Here is a 22,650-nt window from a genome sequence, read left to right as displayed (position 1 = left end):
TATCACGGGGGAAAACACAGAGCAAACCACAGAGCAGGGAGGGGAGGACGTGTGTGTGGAGGAGACATATTACACTGCACGGGCTGGTGGTGTATAGACTACAGGGAATAAATATCATACTGGAGATGATTCTGTGTGTGAGGGGGGGGACTACTGAATGACACATGCTGGGAGTTGTAGTCCCTGTTATGTGTGTGTATGCCAGTGTTTTCCAACCAGGGAATGCTGGGAGTAGTAGTTTTGCAACATCTGGAGGCACCCTGGTTGGGAAACACTGGTGTATGAACTACAACTCCCAGGAGATTACAGAGATACAATAGAGGTGTTGGTGAACTACAACTCCCAGGAGACTCCTGATACAATATAGGTGTTGGTGAACTACAACCCCCAGGAAACTACAGAGATACAATAGAGGTGTTGGTGACATACAACTCCCAGGAGACTACAGAGATACAATACAGGTGTTGGTGAACTACAACTCCCAGCCAGGAGACTACAGAGATACAATATAGGTGTTGGTGAACTACAACTCCCAGGAGACTACAGAGATACAATATAGGTGTTGGTGAACTACAACTCCCAGGAGACTACAGAGATACAATAGAGGTGTTGGTGAACTACAACTCCCAGGACACTACAGAGATACAATATAGGTGTTGATGAACTACAACCCCCAGGAGACTACAGAGATACAATATAGGTGTTGGTGAACTACAACTCCCAGGAGACTACAGAGGTACAATAGAGGTGTTGGTGAACTACAACTCCCAGGAGACTACAGAGATACAATAGAGGTGTTGGTGAACTACAACTCCCAGGAGTCTCCTGATACAATAGAGGTGTTGGTGAACTACAACTCCCAAGAGTCTCCTGATACAGTAGAGGTGTTGGTGAACTACAACTCCTTTATACACTCAAACAGCAGAAAGCTGACACGGCATGCTTGGATGTATAGTCTTACAACAGCTGGAGTCACCTCTGCAACTCCAAGCATGCACATACAGCAGAAAGCTGACAGGGCATGCTGGGATTTGTAGTCTTGCAACAGCTGGAGGCACCACTGGAATTCCCAGCATGCCCGAACAGCATATAAAATAACTGGGCATACTTGGAGTTGTAGTTGTGAAAAAGATGGAGGGACACCTATCAGGACAGTTTTATAGACAAACAATTATGTTTTTTTTACCATTTTTCCTTTCACTATCCACTCTCCAGTGTCCACACTACAGTGAGCACGGAGGCAGCTGCTTCATCACTGGACAGGAGCAGCATGGGGAGGGGGAGATGAGCAGAAGGGGAGGGTGTATGCATAGGGAAGGGAGATGTGGGCGTTACAATATAATAATTTGCTCGGGGGGGATAGAACAGGGGGAGGGCAGCAGCTTACAGGAAGTAAGCACAAGGCATGATGGGAGATGTAGTTTTATTTTCACTTCTCCTCCGTAATTCGTGTGCTGATAACGGGAGAACGACTGGGCCAATTTTGATGGGGGAGACATCGTTGGAAAGGTCTTTCAAAGACCTATTAAATGAGGTAAAAAAAAGTTTTTCTGCCCAGCACTGCAGATGTCCTTTAATTGTCCAAGTCTAATTCCTATAACTTTCTAACTTTTGCATATACAGCTTTGTATGAGGATTTTTTTAAGCTGTGATGTGTAGTTTTTATCTATGTGACTTTTTGATCACTTTTTATACCATTTATTCTGGGAAGTGATGTGACCAACAGTCTACAATGTTAGACTTAAGTAAAATCTTATTGGGGGAGAGGATTTTTTAAAAATGTTATTGGGGGAGGGGCTTATTCCCATTTAAAACTTTTCTTTACTATTTATTGTAAAAAAAAATTAAGTCCCCATAGGGACAATTTATAGCAATGTTTTGATCGCTATTACTGTTCAGTGTTATGCAATGGCAAAGTACAGATCAGTGATATTGGCAACCTACTTGTGCAACCTGCTTGTGTGGGCAGACTATACAAGAAGATTTCCAGAGAAGCATGGAACAGGTGAGGAGATCTCTTTTGCCATCTTCACTCATTGGACCCTTGTGATCACCCTTCGGGTGGTCCGATGAGTCTCCAAAGCCCGCAACTGCTTTAGATGCTGTGATCAGCATTGATCACGGCATATGAAGGGCGGCTAATGGTGAGCATAAGCAGGATCACTGATGTCCGCTATTAGGAGTTAGGTTCAAGCTTGTGAAAAATTCATGTCAATAGCACCTTTAGAAGTATATTAAATGGGCACTGTCAGATACAAAAACTTTTGATATGTTGTAAAGCATGCAAAACCAATAGGTATTTCATACTGAAAAAGCCAGTCAAACTGCCCCCCCCCCTGCCTGGACACATACTAGTCCTGCTGTGTCCATGCGTCATCACCTATGTCATGGACACACTTCCTTGATTGACATCTGTTAGCGCAGGGCTCACAGCTGGAGGAAAAGTCCTCCCACTGTCAGCTTGTGTCCCGCTACTGTCAGTGAGGACAAGCTGGGAGTTGTAGTTTTGCTAATGCTAGGGGAGATGTGAGCAGACAGCATACTGAGGGAGGGGGCGGATACCTGCAAAGTGAGGCCACACCCCCTCCATTTGAGAGGAATTCAGACTAGTGAGCAAAATTAAAAGTGTAATAAAAAATAAATAAAGGTGATAAATTGGATGTACATGGTCAGGATTAGATAGTGAGTGATATATTTAAAAAAATGTTTTTTGTTGGATCTGATGGGTACGCTTTAAGTGAGAGAAATGTGATTGTTCAATACTTATTTTACCCATTGTGTGTATTCTACATTTCTGCTTAATTTCAGCATGGAGCAGAAAGGACTTCTGCTCTAAAATTTCAGCAAGGAGATTGTGCTTGTCATTCTCCCCAGTGTGCACATTTCCTAAGTGAGCTCATCTCATAAATATAGCACCAGTACAGAAGCAAAGCCAAGCTCAGTACTGGGATCTAATCAGATGGAAGATCTATATGATGACTACTCCACTCAGTAATCGTACTTCTAAGTGCCCTCACAATGTAATAATATCACCACACTTAAATAGAGCCCCTTTGGCCTCTCACAGTGTCATTAGTGTCACTGCAGTCCTTCATATAACAGTTCTTCCTTTCTTCTCTTTACAGTAATCATGCCCCACTGCAGAGCCCTGCACACAGTAATGCTGACCCCTTAGTACCCCCCGGTTACAATGTACCCTTAGTGTTGCCTACAAAGTAATGGTGCCCTCTTAGTGCCACTCACAGTATAGGTACATCCTATATGCAACTCTCAGTATAGGTACATCCTATGTGCAACTCACAGTATAGGTACATCCTATGTGCAACTCACAGTATAGGTGCATCCTATATGCAACTCACAGTATAGGTACATCCTATGTGCAACTCACAGTATAGGTACATCCTATGTGCTCCTCACAGTATAGGTACATCCTATGTGCTCCTCACAGTATAGGTACATCCTATGTGCAACTCACAGTATAGGTACATCCTATGTGCAACTCACAGTATAGGTACATCCTATGTGCAACTCACAGTATAGGTACATCCTATGTGCAACTCACAGTATAGGTACATCCTATGTGCAACTCACAGTATAGGTACATCCTATATGCAACTCACAGTATAGGTACATCCTATGTGCAACTGACAGTATAGGTACATCCTATGTGCAACTCACAGTATAGGTACATCCTATATGCAACTCACAGTATAGGTGCATCCTATGTGCAACTCACAGTATAGGTACATCCTATGTGCTCCTCACAGTATAGGTACATCCTATGTGCTCCTCACAGTATAGGTACATCCTATATGCAACTCACAGTATAGGTACATCCTATGTGCTCCTCACAGTACAGTATCAGTACATCCTATATGCAACTTACAGTATAGGTACATCCTATGTGCAACTCACAGTATAGGTACATCCTATGTGCAACTCACAGTATAGGTACATCCTATATGCAACTCACAGTATAGGTACATCCCATGTGCAACTCACAGTATAGGTACATCCTATGTGCTCCTCACAGTATAGGTACATCCTATGTGCAACTCACAGTATAGGTACATCCTATGTGCTCCTCACAGTATAGGTACATCCTATATGCAACTCACAGTATAGGTACATCCTATGTGCTCCTCACAGTACAGTATTGGCACATCCTATTTGCAACTTACAGTATAGGTACATCCTATGTGCAACTCACAGTATAGGTACATCCTATGTGCTCCTCACAGTATAGGTACATCCTATATGCAACTCACAGTATAGGTACATCCTGTGTGCAACTCACAGTATTGGCACATCCTATTTGCAACTCACAGTATAGGTACATCCTATGTGCAACTCACAGTATAGGTACATCCTATATGCAACTCACAGTATAGGTGCATCCCATGTGCTCCTCACAGTATAGGTACATCCTATGTGCTCCTCACAGTATAGGTACATCCTATGTGCAACTCACAGTATAGGTACATCCTATGTGCTCCTCACAGTATAGGTGCATCCTATGTGCTCCTCACAGTATAGGTAAATCCTATGTGCAACTCACAGTATAGGTACATCCTATGTGCTCCTCACAGTATAGGTACATCCTATGTGCTCCTCACAGTATAGGTACATCCTATGTGCTCCTCACAGTATAGGTACATCCTATGTGCTCCTCACAGTATAGGTACATCCTATATGCAACTCACAGTATAGGTACATCCTATGTGCAACTCACAGTATAGGTACATCCTATGTGCAACTCACAGTATAGGTACATCCTATGTGCTCCTCACAGTATCAGTACATCCTATGTGCTCCTCACAGTATAGGTACATCCTATGTGCTCCTCACAGTATAGGTACATCCTATATGCAACTCACAGTATAGGTACATCCTATGTGCTCCTCACAGTATAGGTACATCCTATATGCAACTCACAGTATAGGTACATCCTATGTGCTCCTCACAGTATAGGTACATCCTATATGCAACTCACAGTATAGGTACATCCTATGTGCTCCTCACAGTATAGTTGTCTATTTTTGCCTCCTCAAAGAATGGTTTCCCTTTGTGCCCCCTCGCAGAACTTTTCCCCTAATGCTGCCCTACAGTATAGCTGCCCGTTAGTGGCTCTCAAAATTTTTTTTTTTTTACCTAGTCTCTTTCCCATGTTGAGTGGGGAAGAGCAGTATACATGCGTCCTTCAGCATACACAGTTGGATTCTCAGCAGCTGTTTGATGACATCACTTCATCATGTCAGCTTGAGATGGTCATTTATTCCAACATCATGTTGGCTATAGGTTGAATTAGGCCTGTGGCCTACAAGACATCAAAATGATACCCCAGCATAGACCAATGTGTAGACATGATGTCATCAGGCCTACCTAGGCTAAGTTGTTAACAACAGCTGGAATAGTGGAAGTGACACATCCCAGGGATGATGATGGGCCTGGGAATAGTAAGGGGCCTGGATGCATTAGAAAACATCAGCACACCATGATTACATTACAGGAGGCCAGTGGGTTAACAAAAGCATCCCATAACCACTTAAATGCTGGAGTTATTAATGACCATGACATCTTAGGTTTAATGACTGGATTTGAAGATTGGTCTACTCTTACCTTTTGTTTAACCCCTTAAGGACCTATGACGTACTGGTACATCATGAGTCCGCTACTGTTCTATAACGCGGGGCCACGGCGTCATAGCGGGTCAGGCCCGGCCGTTGACTCGTGGTTAATAGCACGCGGCACTGATCGCGGTGTCAAGCGCTATTAACCCTTTACACATGGCATTTAAAGTTGAGCGCCACCTCTTAAGTGAAAGTAAATCATTGCCGGTTAGTTCAGGGGGTTGTTCGGGATGTCCGCATGGCGAAATCGCGGCATCCCCAACAGCTGAGATACAGCAGCAGGGTCCCCTACCTTGCCTCCTGGTGTCCAATTGCCAAATGACTGCTCAGTGCTTGAGATCCAGGCATGAGCATTAAAGCGGCAGAATCATTGATCAATGGTTTCCTATGAGAAACCATTGATCAATGTAAAAGATCAGTGTGTGCAGTGTTATAGCCCCCTATGGGAGCTATAACATTGCAAAAAAAAAAAAAAGTGAAAAAAAAGTGAATAAAGATCATTTAACCCCTTCCCTAATTAACGTTTGAATCACCCCCCTTTTCCCATAAAAAAACTGTGTAAATAAAAATAAACATATGTGGTATCGCCGCATGCAGAAATGTCCAAATTATAAAAATATATAATTAATTAAGCCGCACGGTCAATGGCGTAAGCACAAAAAAATTCAAAATTCAAAAATAGTATATTTTTGGTCACTTTTTATATCACGAAAAAATTAATTAAAAGTGATCAAAAAGTCTGATCAATAAAAAAAGTTATAGGGGTCAGAAGATGACTATTTTAAACTTATTAATTTTCCTGCATGTAGTTATGATTTTTTCCAGAAGTACAACAAAATGAAACCTACATAAGTAGGGTATCATTTTAATCTTATGGACCTACAGAATAAAATATTTTTACTGGATAACCCATTTAACCCCTTAAGGACCAGGCCCATTTTATTTTAGCATTTTCGTTTTTCCTCCTTGCCTTCTAAAAATCATAACTCTTATATTTCCATCCACAGACCCATATGAGGGCTTGTTTTTTGCATCACCAATTGTACTTTGTAATTACGTCACTTATTTTACCATAAAATGTACAGCGCAACCAAAAATAATATTATTTATGTTAGAAAATTGAAAACAAAACCGCAATTTAGCACATTTTTGAAGGTTTTGTTTTAACGCTGTACATTTTCAGGAAAAAATTACATGTTTTCTTTATTCTGTGGGTCAATACGATTAACCTCTTCAGGACATAGGGCATATGGATACACCCTGCATCCCGAGTCCTTAAGGACCGAGGGCGTATCCATACGCCCGTGGGAATTCCGGCCCCCACCGCTAGCCGGTTGGGGACCGGAGCCGGATGCCTGCTGAAATCGTTCAGCAGGCATCCCGGCATATCGCCCAGGGGGGTCATTATGCCCCCACATGAGGTCGCTGGACAATTCAATCCAGCGATCTGCGGCGTTTCCGGGTCAATCTGGTCTCCAGTGACCCGGTGACCCGGAATTACTTGCAAAAGTCGTGAAACACCTGTGGGGTATTAAGGTTCACTTTATCCCATGTTACATTCCCCGAGGGGTCTAGTTTCCAAAATGGTATGCCATGTGTTTTTTTTTTTTTGCTGTTCTGGCACCATAAGGGCTTCCTAAAGGTGACATGCCCCCCAAAAACCATTTCAGAAAAACGTACTCTCCAAAATCCCCTTGTCGCTCCTTCCCTTCTGAGCCCTCTACTGCGCCCGCCGAACACTTTACATAGACATATGAGGTATGTGCTTACTCGAGAGAAATTGGGCTACAAATACAAGTAAAAATGTTGTCCTTTTACCCCTTGTAAAAATTCAAAAATTGGGTCTACAAGAACATGTAAGTGTAAAAAATCAAGATTGTGAATTTTCTCCTTCACTTTGCTGCTATTCGTGTGAAACACCTAAAGGGTTAAAACACTTACTGAATGTCATTTTGAATACTTTGGGGGTGTAGTTTTTATAATGGGGTCATTTATGGGGTATTTCTAATATGAAGACCCTTCAAATCCACTTCAAACCTGAACTGGTCCATGAAAAATAGCGAGTTTGAAAATTTTGTGAAAAATCGGAAAATTGCTGCTGACCGTTGAAGCCCTCTGGTGTCTTCCAAAAGTAAAAACTCATCAATTTTATGATGCAAACATAAAGTAGACATATTGTATATGTGAACCAAAAAAAAATGTATTCGTAATATCCATTTTCCTTACAAGCAGAGAGCTTCAAAGTTAGAAAAATGCAAAATTTTCAAATTTTTCATCAAATTTACGGATTTTCGACAAAAATTTACCACTATGTTAAAGTAGAATATGTCACGAAAAAACAATCTCGGAATCAGAATGATAACTAAAAGCATCCCAGAGTTATTAATGTTTAAAGTGACAGTGGTCAGATGTGCAAAAAACGCTCCGGTCCTTAAGGCCAAAATGGGCTCCGTCCTGAAGGGGTTAAAATGATACCCATGTTATATGCTTTTCTATAATTGTACCGCTTAAAAAAAAAAAGGAATCTCAAACCATTTTAACAAAATTAGTATGTTTGAAATTGCTCTATTCTGACCACCTATAACTTTCTCATTTTTCCGTATATGGGGCGGTTTGAGGGCTAATTTTTTTGTGCCATGATCTGTAGTTTTTATCAGTACCACTTTTGCTTAGGTTTTACTTTTTATTTATCTTTTTTGGAATAAAATGTAACAAAAAAGCAATTTTTTTAAATTTTTTTACGTTTACGCAGTTCACCGCACGGGATAATTAACAATAAATTTTAATAGTTCAGACTTTTATGCACACGGCGATACCAAATATGTGTATTAATTATTTTTACTACGCTTTTTGGGGGGTAAAATGGGAAAAACGGACGTTTTACTTTTTATTGGGGGAGGGGATTTTTCACATTTTTTTACTTTTTTATTTTAATTTTTTTTCCTTTTTTTGTATTTTTTTTTTTACATTTTTTTTTTATGTCCCCATAGGGGACTATTAATTAAAATGAGTTGATTGCTAATACTGTTCAGTGCTATGTATAGGACATAGCACTGCTCAGTATTATCGGTGATCTTCTGCTCTGGTCTGCTCAATCTCAGACCAGGGCCCGGGAGACGGCCGGAGACAGGTGAGGGGACCTCTGGCCACCATGCTGGATGATCGGCGATCCGATCATCCATGCAAAGTACCGCACTGCTGCACTGCTGCACTGATAGCAGCCGGGACCTGCCAGGCATGACGCGAGCACCGCTCCGATGCTCGTGATCATGGCGGTGCGTAAATGTATGGCATGGTGCGCTAAGTGCCACGTCACCATGACGTACATTTACGTCCATTGTCGTTAAGGGGTTAAAGGTATCATCATGATTTGTGTTATATCAGCAGGTTAGCATGCTATAACTTGCTGATAGTTCCCCTTAAAGCTATTGTTTAGTGGCCAGGCTACCAATACTACCACAATCCCACACTACTGCCATTCCAAAAGTGCTTGGCACCTGTTGCTCACCACTCCCTTGCTTTCTCTTGACACAAGGAAGTGCCCACTCAGGCAATTACTGACTGCAACAGTGAAACAACCAGGGGGACAGACAATTAGGGGGACAGACAGGGCAATCTGTCACAAAGACCGGGATCGCCGAACAGTGTGTTGTCTGCCTGGCGCACGAGTTCGGCACATCGCGGATCGGGTTGACAGGTTGCTGGGCGGGGCTGGAGAGGACCCAGCAGTCATGGTACATATTGGCACCAATGACAAAGTAAGAGGTAGGTGGAGTGTCCTTAAAAATGATTTCAGGGACTTAGGCCGCAAGCTTAAGGCAAGGACCTCCAAGGTAGTATTTTCTGAAATACTACCAGTATCACGAGCCACACCAGAGAGGCAGCGGGAGATCAGGGAGGTAAACAAGTGGCTCAGAAGCTGGTGTAGGAAGGAAGAGTTTGGGTTCATGGAGAACTGGGCTGACTTCGCTGTCGGTTACCGGCTCTACCGTAGGGACGGGCTGCACCTCAATGGGGAGGGTGCAGCTTTGCTTGGGGAGAAGATGGCTAGAAGGGTGGAGGAGTGTTTAAACTAGGGACTTGGGGGGAGGGAACCTACAGCAAAGAGGGGGAAGATAGTGTAGATAGAGAGGTGGGAATTATAAATGTACCTGGGGGTGGAACGGAGGGAGGGGTTAGAATAGTTAATAGGAATAGGCTTCATAGGAAAATAAAACTTACACCCTTGAATCCCATTAACCCCAATAACATAAAGGATGGAAATGTAAAGTGTATGTTCACAAATGCCAGAAGCCTAGCAAATAAAATGGGGGAGCTTGAGGCCTTGATACTGGAGGAACATATTGATATAGTTGGGGTCACTGAGACATGGCTGGACTCCTCGCATGACTGGGCTGTCAATCTGCAGGGGTTTACATTGTTTCGCAAGGATAGAATGAACAGAAAAAGGTGGTGGAGTCTGTCTGTATGTAAGAAGTGGTATGAAAGTCAGTGTGAACGATGCCATAGTGTGTGATGATTTTGAGGAGGTGGAATCACTGTGGGTAGAATTACAAAAGGAGGGAAATACTGAAAAAATAATATTTGGGGTAATCTACAGACCCCCTAATATCACTGAAGAGATAGAAGTTCGGCTTCATAAACAAATAGAGAGGGCCGCCCGGGCAGGTACAGTGGTAATAATGGGAGATTTTAACTATCCAGATATAGATTAGGGTCCGGGGTTGACTAAAACTACAAAGGGGCGACAATTTCTAAATTTATTGCAGGATAATTTTATGGGCCAGTTTGTGGAGGACCCAACAAGAAGTGATGCCTTGTTGGATCTGATCATTTCCAACAACGCAGAGCTGGTTGGTAATGTAACTGTGCGGGAAAACCTTGGTAATAGCGACCACAATATAGTTACTTTTGACTTAAAATGTAGAAAACAAAGACAGGCGGGGAAGGCAAAAACATATAACTTTAAAAAGGCAAACTTCCCTGGGCTGAGGGATGCACTACAGGACATAGACTGGGGGGAGGTGTTCTCAAATACGGATACAGAAGGTAAATGGGACATCTTTAAATCAACTCTAAATAACTATACATCTAAATATATACCAAAGGGGAACAAATATAAACGATTAAAACTAAATCCTACATGGCTGACAAATGATGTTAAAAGAGCAATAGACAACAAAAAAATAGCCTTCAAAAAATACAAATCTGATGGGTCAGCGATAACATTTAAACAGTACAAAGAGCTTAATAAAATCTGTAAAAATGTAATAAAAACAGCAAAAATTCAAAACGAGAGACAGGTGGCCAAAGAAAGCAAAACTAATCCTAAATATTTTTTTAGATATATAAATGCAAAAAAACCAAGGACATAGCATGTAGGACCCCTTAATAATGATAATGGGGAGGTTGTCACAGGCGATAAAGAGAAAGCAGAGCTACTGAATGGGTTCTTTAGTTCTGTATACACTATGGAAAAAGGAGCTGACATTGGCCAGGTCAGTGCTGGTAACACATCATGTAATGTACTGAACTGGCTTAATGTAGAGATGGTACAAGGTAAGTTAAGTGATATAAATGTAAGCAAATCCCCAGGGCCGGATGGACTACACCCAAGAGTTCTTAGAGAGGTAAGTTCAGTAATATCTGTACCCCTGTTCATGATATTTAGAGATTCTCTGGTGTCTGGTATTGTGCCAAGGGACTGGCGCAAGGCGAATGTGGTGCCAATCTTCAAAAAGGGCTCTAGGTCTTCCCCAGGAAACTATAGACCGGTAAGTTTAACGTGCGTTGTGGGTAAATTGTTTGAAGGACTTATAAGGGATTACATACAGGAATACATAGGGGATAATAGTATTATAAGTGCTAGCCAGCATGGGTTTACTAAGGATAGAAGTTGTCAAACCAATCTAATTTGCTTTTATGAAGAGGTTAGTAGAAGCCTTGACAGAGGAATGGCTGTGGATATAGTGTTTCTGGATTTTGCTAAAGCGTTTGATACTGTCCCTCATAGACGTCTGACAGGTAAGTTAAGGTCTTTGGGTTTGGAAATTTTAGTTTGTAACTGGATTGAACACTGGCTCATGGATCGTACCCAGAGAGTGGTGGTCAATGATTCGTACTCTGATTGGTCCCCGGTTATTAGTGGTGTACCCCAAGGTTCAGTACTGGGCCCGCTGTTGTTTAATTTATTTATCAATGATATAGAGGATGGTATTAACAGCTCTGTTTCTATCTTTTCAGATGACACCAAGCTTTGTAGCACGGTACAGTCTATAGAGGATGTGCATAAGTTACAAGATGACTTGGATAGACTAAGTGTCTGGGCATCCACTTGGCAAATGAGGTTCAATGTGGATAAATGTAAAGTTATGCATCTGGGTACTAATAACCTGCATGCATCGTATGTCTTAGGGGGGATTAAACTGGCAGAGTCACTGGTAGAGAAGGATCTGGGTGTACTTGTAGATCACAGACTACAGAATAGCATGCAATGTCAGGCTGCTGCTTCCAAAGCCGGCAGGATATTGTCATGTATCAAAAGAGGCATGGACTAAAGGGACAGGGACATAATACTCCCCCTTTATAAAGTATTGGTACGGCCTCACCTGGAATATGCTGTTCAGTTTTGGGCACCTGTCCATAAAAGGGACACTGTGGAGCTGAAAAGGGTACAGAGACGCGCGACTAAACTAATATGGGGCATGGAACATCTTAGCTATGAGGAGCGATTAAAGGAGTTACAATTGTTTAGTCTTGAGAAGAGACGTTTAAGGGGGGACAAGATAAATGTATATAAGTATATTAATGGCCCATACAAAAAATATGGAGAAAAACTGTTCCAGGTTAAACCCCCCCAAAGGACGAGGGGGCACTCCCTCCGTCTGGAGAAGAAAAGATTTAGTCTAAAGGGGCGACACGCCTTCTTTACCGTGAAGACTGTGAATTTATGGAACGGTCTACCTCAGGAACTGGTCACAGCAGGAACAATTAACAGCTTTAAAACAGGATTAGATACATTCATGGAACAAAATAACATTAATGCTTATGAAGAAATATAAAATCCCATCCCTTCCCCAATATCGCGCCACACCCCTACCCCTTAATTCCCTGGTTGAACTTGATGGACATATGTCTTTTTTTGACCGTACTAACTATGTAACTATGTAACCCCCCCCCCCCCCCCCCCCAGTGAGTCATCTCTTCACTGGCCACTTCCTTGTGTGTAGAGGCAACAAGGAAGCGAGCACTGTCTGCTGACCAGCAGAGGCATGGAATTATGGCAGGTGAGTACATATTTATTCATTGCAATTTTTATTTTATTTATTTATGTTTTTATTACCCTAGTCACTTAGAGAGACCCAAATAATAGATCTGATCAAAGAGTGAGAATATTAATCATTCTTTCTGTCAAGGTGGGACCATGTCATTTATTAATGGAGTATGCACATAATACAGGGAATTCAACCTGCCACAACAGGTAAAACAGGTAAAGATGTCAATCATTTTGCACACAAGCTCATTCACCAATACAAATACAAAAAACTAATAATTGCCATCTTCTAAGAACCAACAAAAAGTGAATTAGACTATAAGCAGGTAACGGTCAGGAGGTTTAGATCTCCATTAGCTTTTAAATGCTGGATGAGGCTGGAATTCCACTTGTTTTTTTTTTTTTTCTGGTGGGTGCCAAGAAAAACGCCAGTTCTGCCGCAAAAAACGCTGCGGCCAGATGTTAGCTGTAAATCAATGAAAAAACGCTAAATTATTTTTCCACTTTGCGTTTTTCAGTTTGGCGGTTTAAAAAAAAAAAATCTTTTTGGCATTTTTTTCACTCTTTTTCAGCTCCTTGGCGGTTTTGCATAATCGCAGCATGTTGAGCCTATGGCGTTTTTCTCCCATAGAAGTCTATGGGAGTAAAAAACCACCAAGAAAAATGCCATGTGGGTTTTAACTTTGGCATTTTTGCAGGCAGTTTTTATTCTTTTTTGGACTTTAACGATCCAAAAAAGTGATTGAGATAAATTTTTAATAAAATTTTGTAGGGTACCATTAAAAAAAAATAATAATAAAAAAGATACAGTTGTGATGGAAAAATTGTATTTAATGAAATTTATCTTTTTTATAACGAAATTTTTATACAATTTTAAACTGGGATCAATTTATGTGGGTGGGCAGGGCACTAAAAATGTAGCCGGCAATAATAAAAATGTAGTTTGTGTGTGTTTTTTATTTTTTAGTACTACTACTCCCAGCATGAAACACACTGTTCCATGATGGGAGTAGCAGTACCTGTACTAATTGACAGATCGCCCCGGGTCCATTGTGATCATCCTGTATAATGTATAGATGCGGCCGGCTGCTCTTCTATGGTCCCCTGCACTGCTGTATATATACACCTATTCATATTTCCCGTAGAGAGCTGTGATTGGCCAGATAGTTCAAGTCAATCACAACTCTCTGCAGGAAATATGAATAGATGTATATATATATATATATATATACCTCAGTGCAGGGGACCATAGAAGAGCAGCCACCCGCATCTATACATTATACAGTAGGATCACAGAGGGTGTCAGGAGTGACATCAGTTATGATCTTTTTTTAACTGCAGGTACTACTACTCCCAAGATGGAGCACACTCTGTTCCATGCTGGGAACTGTAGTACTTGCATTAATAGACAGATCGCAACAGGTGTCAGAAGTTACACTCACTGCGCTCTGTCTATTAATGCAGGTACTACAGCTCCCAGCATGGAGCAGAGTGTGCTCCATGTTGGGATTAGTAGTACCTGCAGTTAAGGACAGATCACAGCGGGTATGACTCCTGACATCCGCTGCGATCGTCCTGTCTATTGCAGAGATGCGGAGCAGCTTTCTATTGTGCTCCGTATCTGTGCTCTGTACTCCGGCCGGCCAGTGATATGAATAGAACATCACTCATTCATATTTCCCTGGCTGCAACCATCCGGCCAATCCCCACTCTGGGCGGAAAATGTGAATGAGTGATGTGAATTTCTATTCACATCACTGGCCTGCCCAGAGTATAGTTCAGAGATGTGAGCGCCGTATAGAGCCGCTCCACATCTCTGCCATATTATCTATGATCGCATCGGGCAATATGTCTATTAGTACAGGTACTACTACTCCCATCATGGAACAGTCTGTTCCATGCTGGGAGTAGTAGTGTTACCTAAAAAATGTTAAAAATAGAGAAAACAAAAGTGAAACACACACACTTTATGAAAAATTTATTTTAAATACATTTTTTTCCTTTTTTTTTTTTGGTACCCAACAAATTTTGAAAAATGCAATTTCCACTCAAATGCAAAAACACCAGAAAAAACGTCAGACACAGGAAATTGCACTGGTGTTCTTTCTGGCATTTTTTTCCTGTGGAAAAAACACAGGGGAAAAAAATGTGGAATCCTAGCCTGACACAGATGAAAAGGGATCTCTAAATACCGTATACAGTGAACAGCCACACACAGTATGTGTCCATTTAAGGTTTACAAACTACAAAAAAAAAATACAAAAAATGTATGCGTCATAATAATCTTAGCTAAAACGACCTATACATATAGAAACCTAAAACTATAGATCTTTGATGGTATTTTATTTTTTTTCTAAAGAATATCTGATGGTAGTTTGTTCCAATCCTCTACTACTACTCTATCATTAAAATAATATTTTCTGACATTGCTTCTGATCTCCTTGTAACTAGACTCAAATTGTACCCCCTTGTTTTTATGTTAAGTTGCTAAGGACATGTTCACATGTTGATCCAACGTGTATTTCGTGGTATACGTTAGAATGACAGGAGAACAGGGATAAGGGTAGGGTCACATGTAGCGTCTAGGCTGCATATTTGATGCATATGTGTATTTGATGCATGCGTTCTTGATGCATAGGCATAATTCAGTGCTAGCAAAGTCTATGGGAGTAATATTAAACACCCATACATTTTGTTAGCACTGAAATACACCTATGCATCACGTACGCAGCGTATATACTACATGTGACCCTATCCTAAAAAGAACTCGATTTTCACAGACCATGATGAATACCACCCCCACCCCCTACTGTCTTTTGAGGCCCACATAAAAAAAAACTGTATACATTTGGAAATGGATCAACTACCTGAACATCATTTAACCCTTTAACATATTTAACTACATCACCCCCACCCTTTTCTTTCTTTCCTATATTTTCTAACATAGTGGCCCTGATTTACTAAGAGTAGAGTGCATTTTTTTTCCCCTACATTTTGCATTTTTTACACATGCTCTGATCTGTGTGGTTTTCCTCGGCTCAAATCCACCACAAAATGTCGGGGACATGCCCCTTTTTGGCGAACACCCCCTTTTCCATACCCCTTTTTCGGGTTTTCTCAGTAATACAGAGAGACGGTCAGGTTTGTTTTTTAATTCTGGCGCAAATTCTGGCACAGACAGAATTTCTGGCACAATGCTCCAGAATCTGGGGCACAGCCCGACAAAGCAGGTTGGGTTTCCAATAGTAATTCAGGGCCATTATATATAGCATTTACATACAGTAGTTAGAGTAACTGTTTTACGCTGTCTGGTATCTCGTGATCTGAAGTGGGTGCAACTGAACATGAAAACACCCACACTATGTCATTTTCTCACTATCTTAAAGACAAGTAGGTATACTCAAGGGTTAGTGCACATCATTTCTGAATTCTTTTACACACTGAATTCTTTTACATTGTATATTGCACATAAAAAACCCTTAATTTATCAATAATTTGTGTTTAATTAGTTTTTACTTTCCATAGTATATTTCTAATTAGTCTTCCCTTATATTCTTGAGGTTAGGTTTCCACACAGTTTTTTTTCTTTTTTTGGAGGGGGGGGGGGGGGTTTTGAGCCAAAGCCAGAAGTGTATTTAACCCCTTAAGGACTCAGGGTTTTTCCGTTTTTGCACTTTCGTTTTTTCCTCCTTACCTTTAAAAATCATAACCCTTTCAATTTTCCACCTAAAAATCCATATTATGGCTTATTTTTTGCGTCACCAATTCTACTTTGCAGTGACATCAGTCATTTTACCCAAAAATTCACGACGAAATGGAAAAAAAAAATCATTGTGCGACAAAATCGAAGAAAAAACGCCATTTTGTAAGGCTGGGGGCTTCCGTTTCTACGCAGTGCATATTTCCGTAAAAATGACACCTTATCATTATTCTGTAGGTCCATATGGTTAAAATAATTCCCTACTTATATAGGTTTGATTTTGTCGTACTTCTGGAAAAATCATAACTACATGCAGGAAAATGTATACGTTTAAAAATGTCCTCTTCTGACCCCTATAACTTTTTTATTTTTCCACCTACAGGGCGGTATGAGGGCTCATTTTTTGCGCCGTGATCTGAAGTTTTTATTGGTATGATTTTTGTTTTGATCTGACTTTTTGATCACTTTTTATTCATTTTTTAATGGTATAAAAAGTGACCAAAATACGCTTTTTTGGACTTTGGAATTTTTTTGCGCATACGCCATTGACTGTGCGGTTTAATTAATGATATATTTTTATAGTTCGGACATTTACGCACGCGGCGATACCACATATGTTTATTTTTATTTACACTGTTTTATTTTTTTTATGGGAAAAGGGGGGTGATTCAAACTTTTATTAGGGAAGGGGTTAAATGACCTTTATGAACACTTTTTTTTACATTTTTTTTGCAGTGTTATAGGTCCCAAGGATTTTTTTTACAATCCTTTCACATCTGTCTGCACCCGTCTGCGCTCATTTCCGTTTTTTTCTTACAGGAGAAAAGACGGTGCATGCAGTATTTTTTCTCCCGTTAAAAAAAAACTGAAGAAAAAACGGATACAGTAAATTTATTATTGAAGTCTATGGAAAATGGATGAGAACAATAATGGATCCAAACGGATACAAATGGATAACATCCGTTCGCATCCGTTAAAGTCCGTTTTTATTTTTGACGGGAGAAGAACGGGACGGGTCTAGACGGGCGTGTGATTGCAGCCTATGCTGAACTACAGAAAGGACGGAACCAGCTGTAACTCTGATAAAAGACCAATAGCTTAGGACAAGTCCTCACATGTATCAAACAAGCCATTCAAATGCATTTTCACAAACAATGGTTGGTTTTTTAGTAAATATTAGTAGTGTCCTATTATATAAACCAGTGTTCTGTTACTTTTAACCACATGCCATTACAGATTATAGCTGTCAGGGTGTGCTGGGAGGTGTAGTTCCACAACAGCCATAGTGTCAGTGATAAAAAGAAAGTTAAGAAAAACTAAGCAGAAGAGGAAGGAGGAATGACAGTGCAGTTTTATCTTTTCTGGATCCATATCAAAACTAACTTGTAAGCTCTGGAATTTTACACCAAAAAAAAAAAGAAGAAGAAACGTTTCTATGGTATCAGCTGCCACCACAGACGTCAGTGTGAACCGTTCCTTGGGACACAGATCTGCACTAGTGTTTGTTTTTCCCTATTCGAAGTCTACGTGCGCTCAGGACAGAATGTTGTGTTGTAGTTTTTTTCTCACTTTTCCCTGAAGTTCAGATATAGGTTCTGTCATTAGATCCGAAATAAGTTAATAGAAACTATAGTCTTCAATAATAAACTCACCAGCAGAGCAGCTCCGCACCCAAACTTCATGGCTGTATGTGATCCTATGCAAAGTGAAACTATGTGGGCTACGATGAAGTAAGCAAACTTTAAGGAGGAGTCACGGCCCTTGCTGACTTCTTGTAATTGTTTTTCTAGGTAGCTTTATGGTAAATGACATTGACAGAACTTTTCAGAGAAGAGTCTTGTTCTTTCTTAAAATTGTTAGGGCTAAGAAGTAATAAAATGTTAGACAGAGGGGAAGGTGGGCAATTGTTCCCCACTTGCTGTATAATAACCGTACTGGGGGACATTTATCAATGTTGGTGTAGGTAGATGTTTTTGTAGATCGTTTTGGTTGGTCTAAATTTGGAGAAATTGCACCAAATTTACCACACTTGTGCAAGGCACATGATACATTTTGTGCAAAGTTCTAAATCTCCACACAGTTCTATTTGTACACCTGAGCTGCACCTCACAGGAAAAGGGGACACAGGGATTTTGTTCTATTGCTTTAAGGCTCGGATTCCATTGAGGTTTTTTGTCCACCAGCAAAAACGCTAGAAAAACTGTCACAGCTTTTTCCTGGGTTTTGGCAGTTTTTCTTGCGTTTTTGCTGATGTGTGGAAACAATAATTTTTGTACCCTGTGGCCATTTTTTTACTGCCTTCCGGTACCACGCCATGGGCCGGGTGCAAACGCCAAGCCCACAGAGTGTAAGGAGTGATGTATAGCATATATAGTGTGGATAGGATCACTACTTACCTCCGCCGGCTGTATAATGTACCCATGTATACTATACAGGAGCCCAGCAAGTAAAGAGTTAACCCACGTTTCTGCTGAGCAGTTCTGGGTTAAGTCTTTGTGCGCTATCCTGTATATACAGCCATCTATAGATGACTGCATATACAGGATACAGTAGGCAGACGTCAACAATTGGAGGCTCCCTGTTTAGGAACACAATGCAGTAGGGGTGCACTCCCCAGGGGAGAGCGCAAAAAATGTAATACACTTTTTTTTTTTGGGTGATTTTTTATTTTCTTCTTAGTTCAGATATGTGATTGCGGAGGACTATGTCAGATTCAGTGGATTGCGACGATGACCAGCGTTTTGTTAATTTCAATGAAAGGGTTAACGAAGGCTGTCAGGGAGCGTTTATTTAAATAAAAACATTTTTTATAATTGGATTATTAGGCTTAGTAGTGGAAGCTGTCTAATAGACAGAATCCATTACTAAGCCGGGGCTTAGCGTTAGCCCCCAAAACAGTGCCCAGGGGTGCCGGGAAGAGCCGCTACCAACAGGCCCGGAGCTTCAAATATGGTGCTCCTGGGCCTAGGCAGTAACAGGCTGGCGTTATTTAGGCTGGGGAGGGCCAGTAACAATGGTCCTCGCCCACCCTGGTAATGTCAGGCTGTTGCTGCTTGGTTGGTATCTGGCTGATACTGAAAATAGGAGGAACCACACACGTTTTTTATTTAATTTTATATATATATATATATATATATATATATATATATATATATATATTTAAAACCGCAAAGGGTTCCCCTTATTTTCAGTATCAGCCAGATACCAACCAAGCAGCAACAGCCTGACGTTACCAGGGTGGGCAAGGACTATTGTTACTGGCCCTCCCCAGCTTAAATAACACCAGCCTGTTACCGCTTAGGCCCAGGAGCGCAATATTTGACGCTCCAGGCCTGTTGGTACTGGGGTAATAATTGGAGGTTAGCGCTAGCTGTTTTTGGGGCTAATGCTAAGCCCCACCTTAGTTATGGATTCTGTCTATTAGACAGCTTCCACTACTAAGCCAAAATTATTCTATTATAAAAAACACGACACATTGAAAAAAAAATTATTTAAAAAAACACTCCTCCACAGCTTTAATTAACTCTTTTATTGAAATTTTTGAAAAACACTAGTGATCGTTGCAATCCACGGAATCTGACGTAGTCCTCTGCATTCACGTATCTGAAATGAGAAGAAAAGAAAATAAAGGTTAGTACATTTTTGGCACTCCCCCTTGCATAATGCTGTGTGTTCCTAAACAGGGAGCCTCCAATTATTATTATAGTTAAACAACAGCTGGAGTCTCCCTGTTTGGGAACACACTGGCAGAAAGGCTCCGTTCCTATTATGCAAAACGCATAATGAGAACATAGTCAGGTCTGGACTGTGTAGCTCCACCCCCCAACTGATGTCATCACTAGGGGGCAGAGCAGTAAAGTTCGCAGGAGTGAGCCCCCCTTTCGATCTGCCCAAGCCCCTGGACTATAACTTATCATGGACAGAGTCTGCCCCATGATGGGAGTAGTCGTCCAAGGGCAGAGGGACAGATCAAAAGGGGGTCTCACTCCTGAGACCCCTGACACCTTTACTGCTCCTAGTGATGATGTCATCAGGGGGCGGAGCTACACAGTCCGGGCCTGACTCTGTTCTCATTATGCGTTTTGCATAATGGGTCACAGCAGGTCATTCTCCGCTGTGATCCACATTTATTAACTTTACAAGCTGGCAGCACATGCGGCTCCACTGCGCTGCCCGACGGCTCCAAGCTACTGTATACATATCGGCGTATAACACGCAACCTCATTTTCACAGGAAAATTTGAGGAAAAAATTTTATGTTAAATAAATTACTTGGAAGCTCTGAACTATATGCCTCATCATCCCCCCCAACTTTTATTCCCCTTGCTCCTCAGTTTGCCCCCCCCCCCTCTTTTCCATGCCACATCATTCCTCCCCTCTTATCAGCCCCTGTGCCACATTTACAGCGGAGCCTTGAGCCGGTGGCCAGCGCAGTGTAGCCGCATGTGCCGCCCCCTTCTTAACTTAATAAATGCGGATTGCAGCGGGTCTCTGGAGAATGACCTGCTGCCATCTGCCCCTCAGCTCCCGGAGTATAACTCCCATCATGGGCAGAGTTTGTCCATGATGGGAGTAGTAGTCCTAAAAGTCCTGTGCAAGTGCGATCCCTCAGCAGCGCTGCGGTACTACAACTCCCATCATGGGACAGACTCCGTCCCATGATAGGAGTAGTAGTCTAAGGGCAGAGGGGCAGATCGCAGCAGATCATTCTCCGGAGATCCGCTGCGATCCGCATTTATTAAACTTTAAAAGCCGGCGGCACATGCGGCTACACTGCGCTGCCCGCCGGCTCCTATACACAGTTCTTATAATTCATAATCCCCGCCGGGAGACGGGAGCTCTGATTGGTGGATAGCTTTTCACCAATCAGAGCTCCTGTGTTCCGGCAGCAGGGATTATGAATTATGACACTGTATATAGGAACGGCGGGGATTATGGATTATGACAGCTGTATACAGGAGCCGGCGGGCAACGCAGTGTAGCCGCATGTGCCGCTGGCTTTTACAGTTAATAAATGCGGATCGCAGTGGGTCTCTGGAGAATGACGAGTGAGATCTGCACCTCAGCCCCTGGACTATAACTCCCATCATGGGCAGAGTATGTCCATGATGGGAGTAGTAGTCCTAACTGTCCCAAAATAGACACTGGTACGTGTCCTCAGAGGTGGTGTATATTTGCACAAGAAAAGTGCTTTTTTTGCATTCAAAAAACGCAGTTAATAAATTTAATTCTACAGTAGAAAGTGCTCTATGGTAAACTTAACCGTAGACATGGTTATGAAGAATTCTATCAGATTTTGCGCCAAAAAATGCGCAAAAAACACACCAATAAAAGCTCTATAGACAATGATAAATTCCCCTCACTGTCTATTCACTATCTGTGGTCACCACCTCACACAGATGTAAAATTCACAGACATATTTATCTTTAGGCACAGGCTTTTTCATTCGTAATTAGGGGAGAAGACAATAAAATAAAAGTGTGTCTGTTTTTTATTTTTCTAAATGATGGCCAAAGAAGCGCATGTTAAATTAACTATGTCAGCCAATTTTACACTGTAGTAGGAAAGCGGATAGCTTCAACAGGAACACCGGTTCCACGTGGCGCAGGACACAAGCAGCCAAAGTAGGATAAATGCAAGGGTAGTTTATTTCCCAGAATGCAACGCGTTTGAACGCTTCAGCAGCTTCATCAGGCATGGGTGGAAACTTCAGCATAAGTAATTTATATTAACAACAAATAGCCACGTCAGAGGAGTGAAACTCTGTGGGCCAATGAAAGAGCATAAATATATTTTTTTAATAAAACATACAAAAGATTATAGACATCTATAATATTCACAAACACTAAAAATATAATCATGGACGACCCTGTATACTGCATTTAAAATATACAAAATTATAATATATGTGAACAGTACAAAAATATTTACAAAAAATATAAAATAGTCGGTCCTGATGAACTGATCCAAAGGTAAATGAAAACCAACTGACAAAAAAAATTATGAAAGATATGTATATAGTTTGAATAACATACACAAAAACGGCTG

At 41.3% G+C, this 22,650-nt stretch overlaps 1 protein-coding gene across 5 annotated transcripts in view; it reads right to left on the bottom strand.

The window, feature by feature from the left end:
• FAS (Fas cell surface death receptor) overlaps positions 1–22,650 on the bottom strand; it is a 79,519-nt gene that overhangs the window by 45,913 nt on the left and 10,956 nt on the right. For 2 of the 5 annotated variants that reach the window (XM_056530098.1, XM_056530099.1), the window contains exon 1: positions 18,256–18,292. The exons of the other annotated variants lie outside the window; for them this stretch is intronic. In XM_056530098.1, coding sequence (XP_056386073.1) covers positions 18,256–18,285 — 30 coding nt within the window. In that variant the 5' untranslated portion in view covers positions 18,286–18,292. Of the gene's footprint in view, positions 1–18,255; positions 18,293–22,650 lie in introns of those variants that run through there. 5 annotated transcript variants of the gene reach the window in all.

Source organism: Hyla sarda, chromosome 7 (assembly GCF_029499605.1).
Source record: "Hyla sarda isolate aHylSar1 chromosome 7, aHylSar1.hap1, whole genome shotgun sequence".
NCBI lineage: Eukaryota > Metazoa > Chordata > Amphibia > Anura > Hylidae > Hyla > Hyla sarda.
This window is presented reverse-complemented; position numbering and strand designations above follow the sequence as displayed.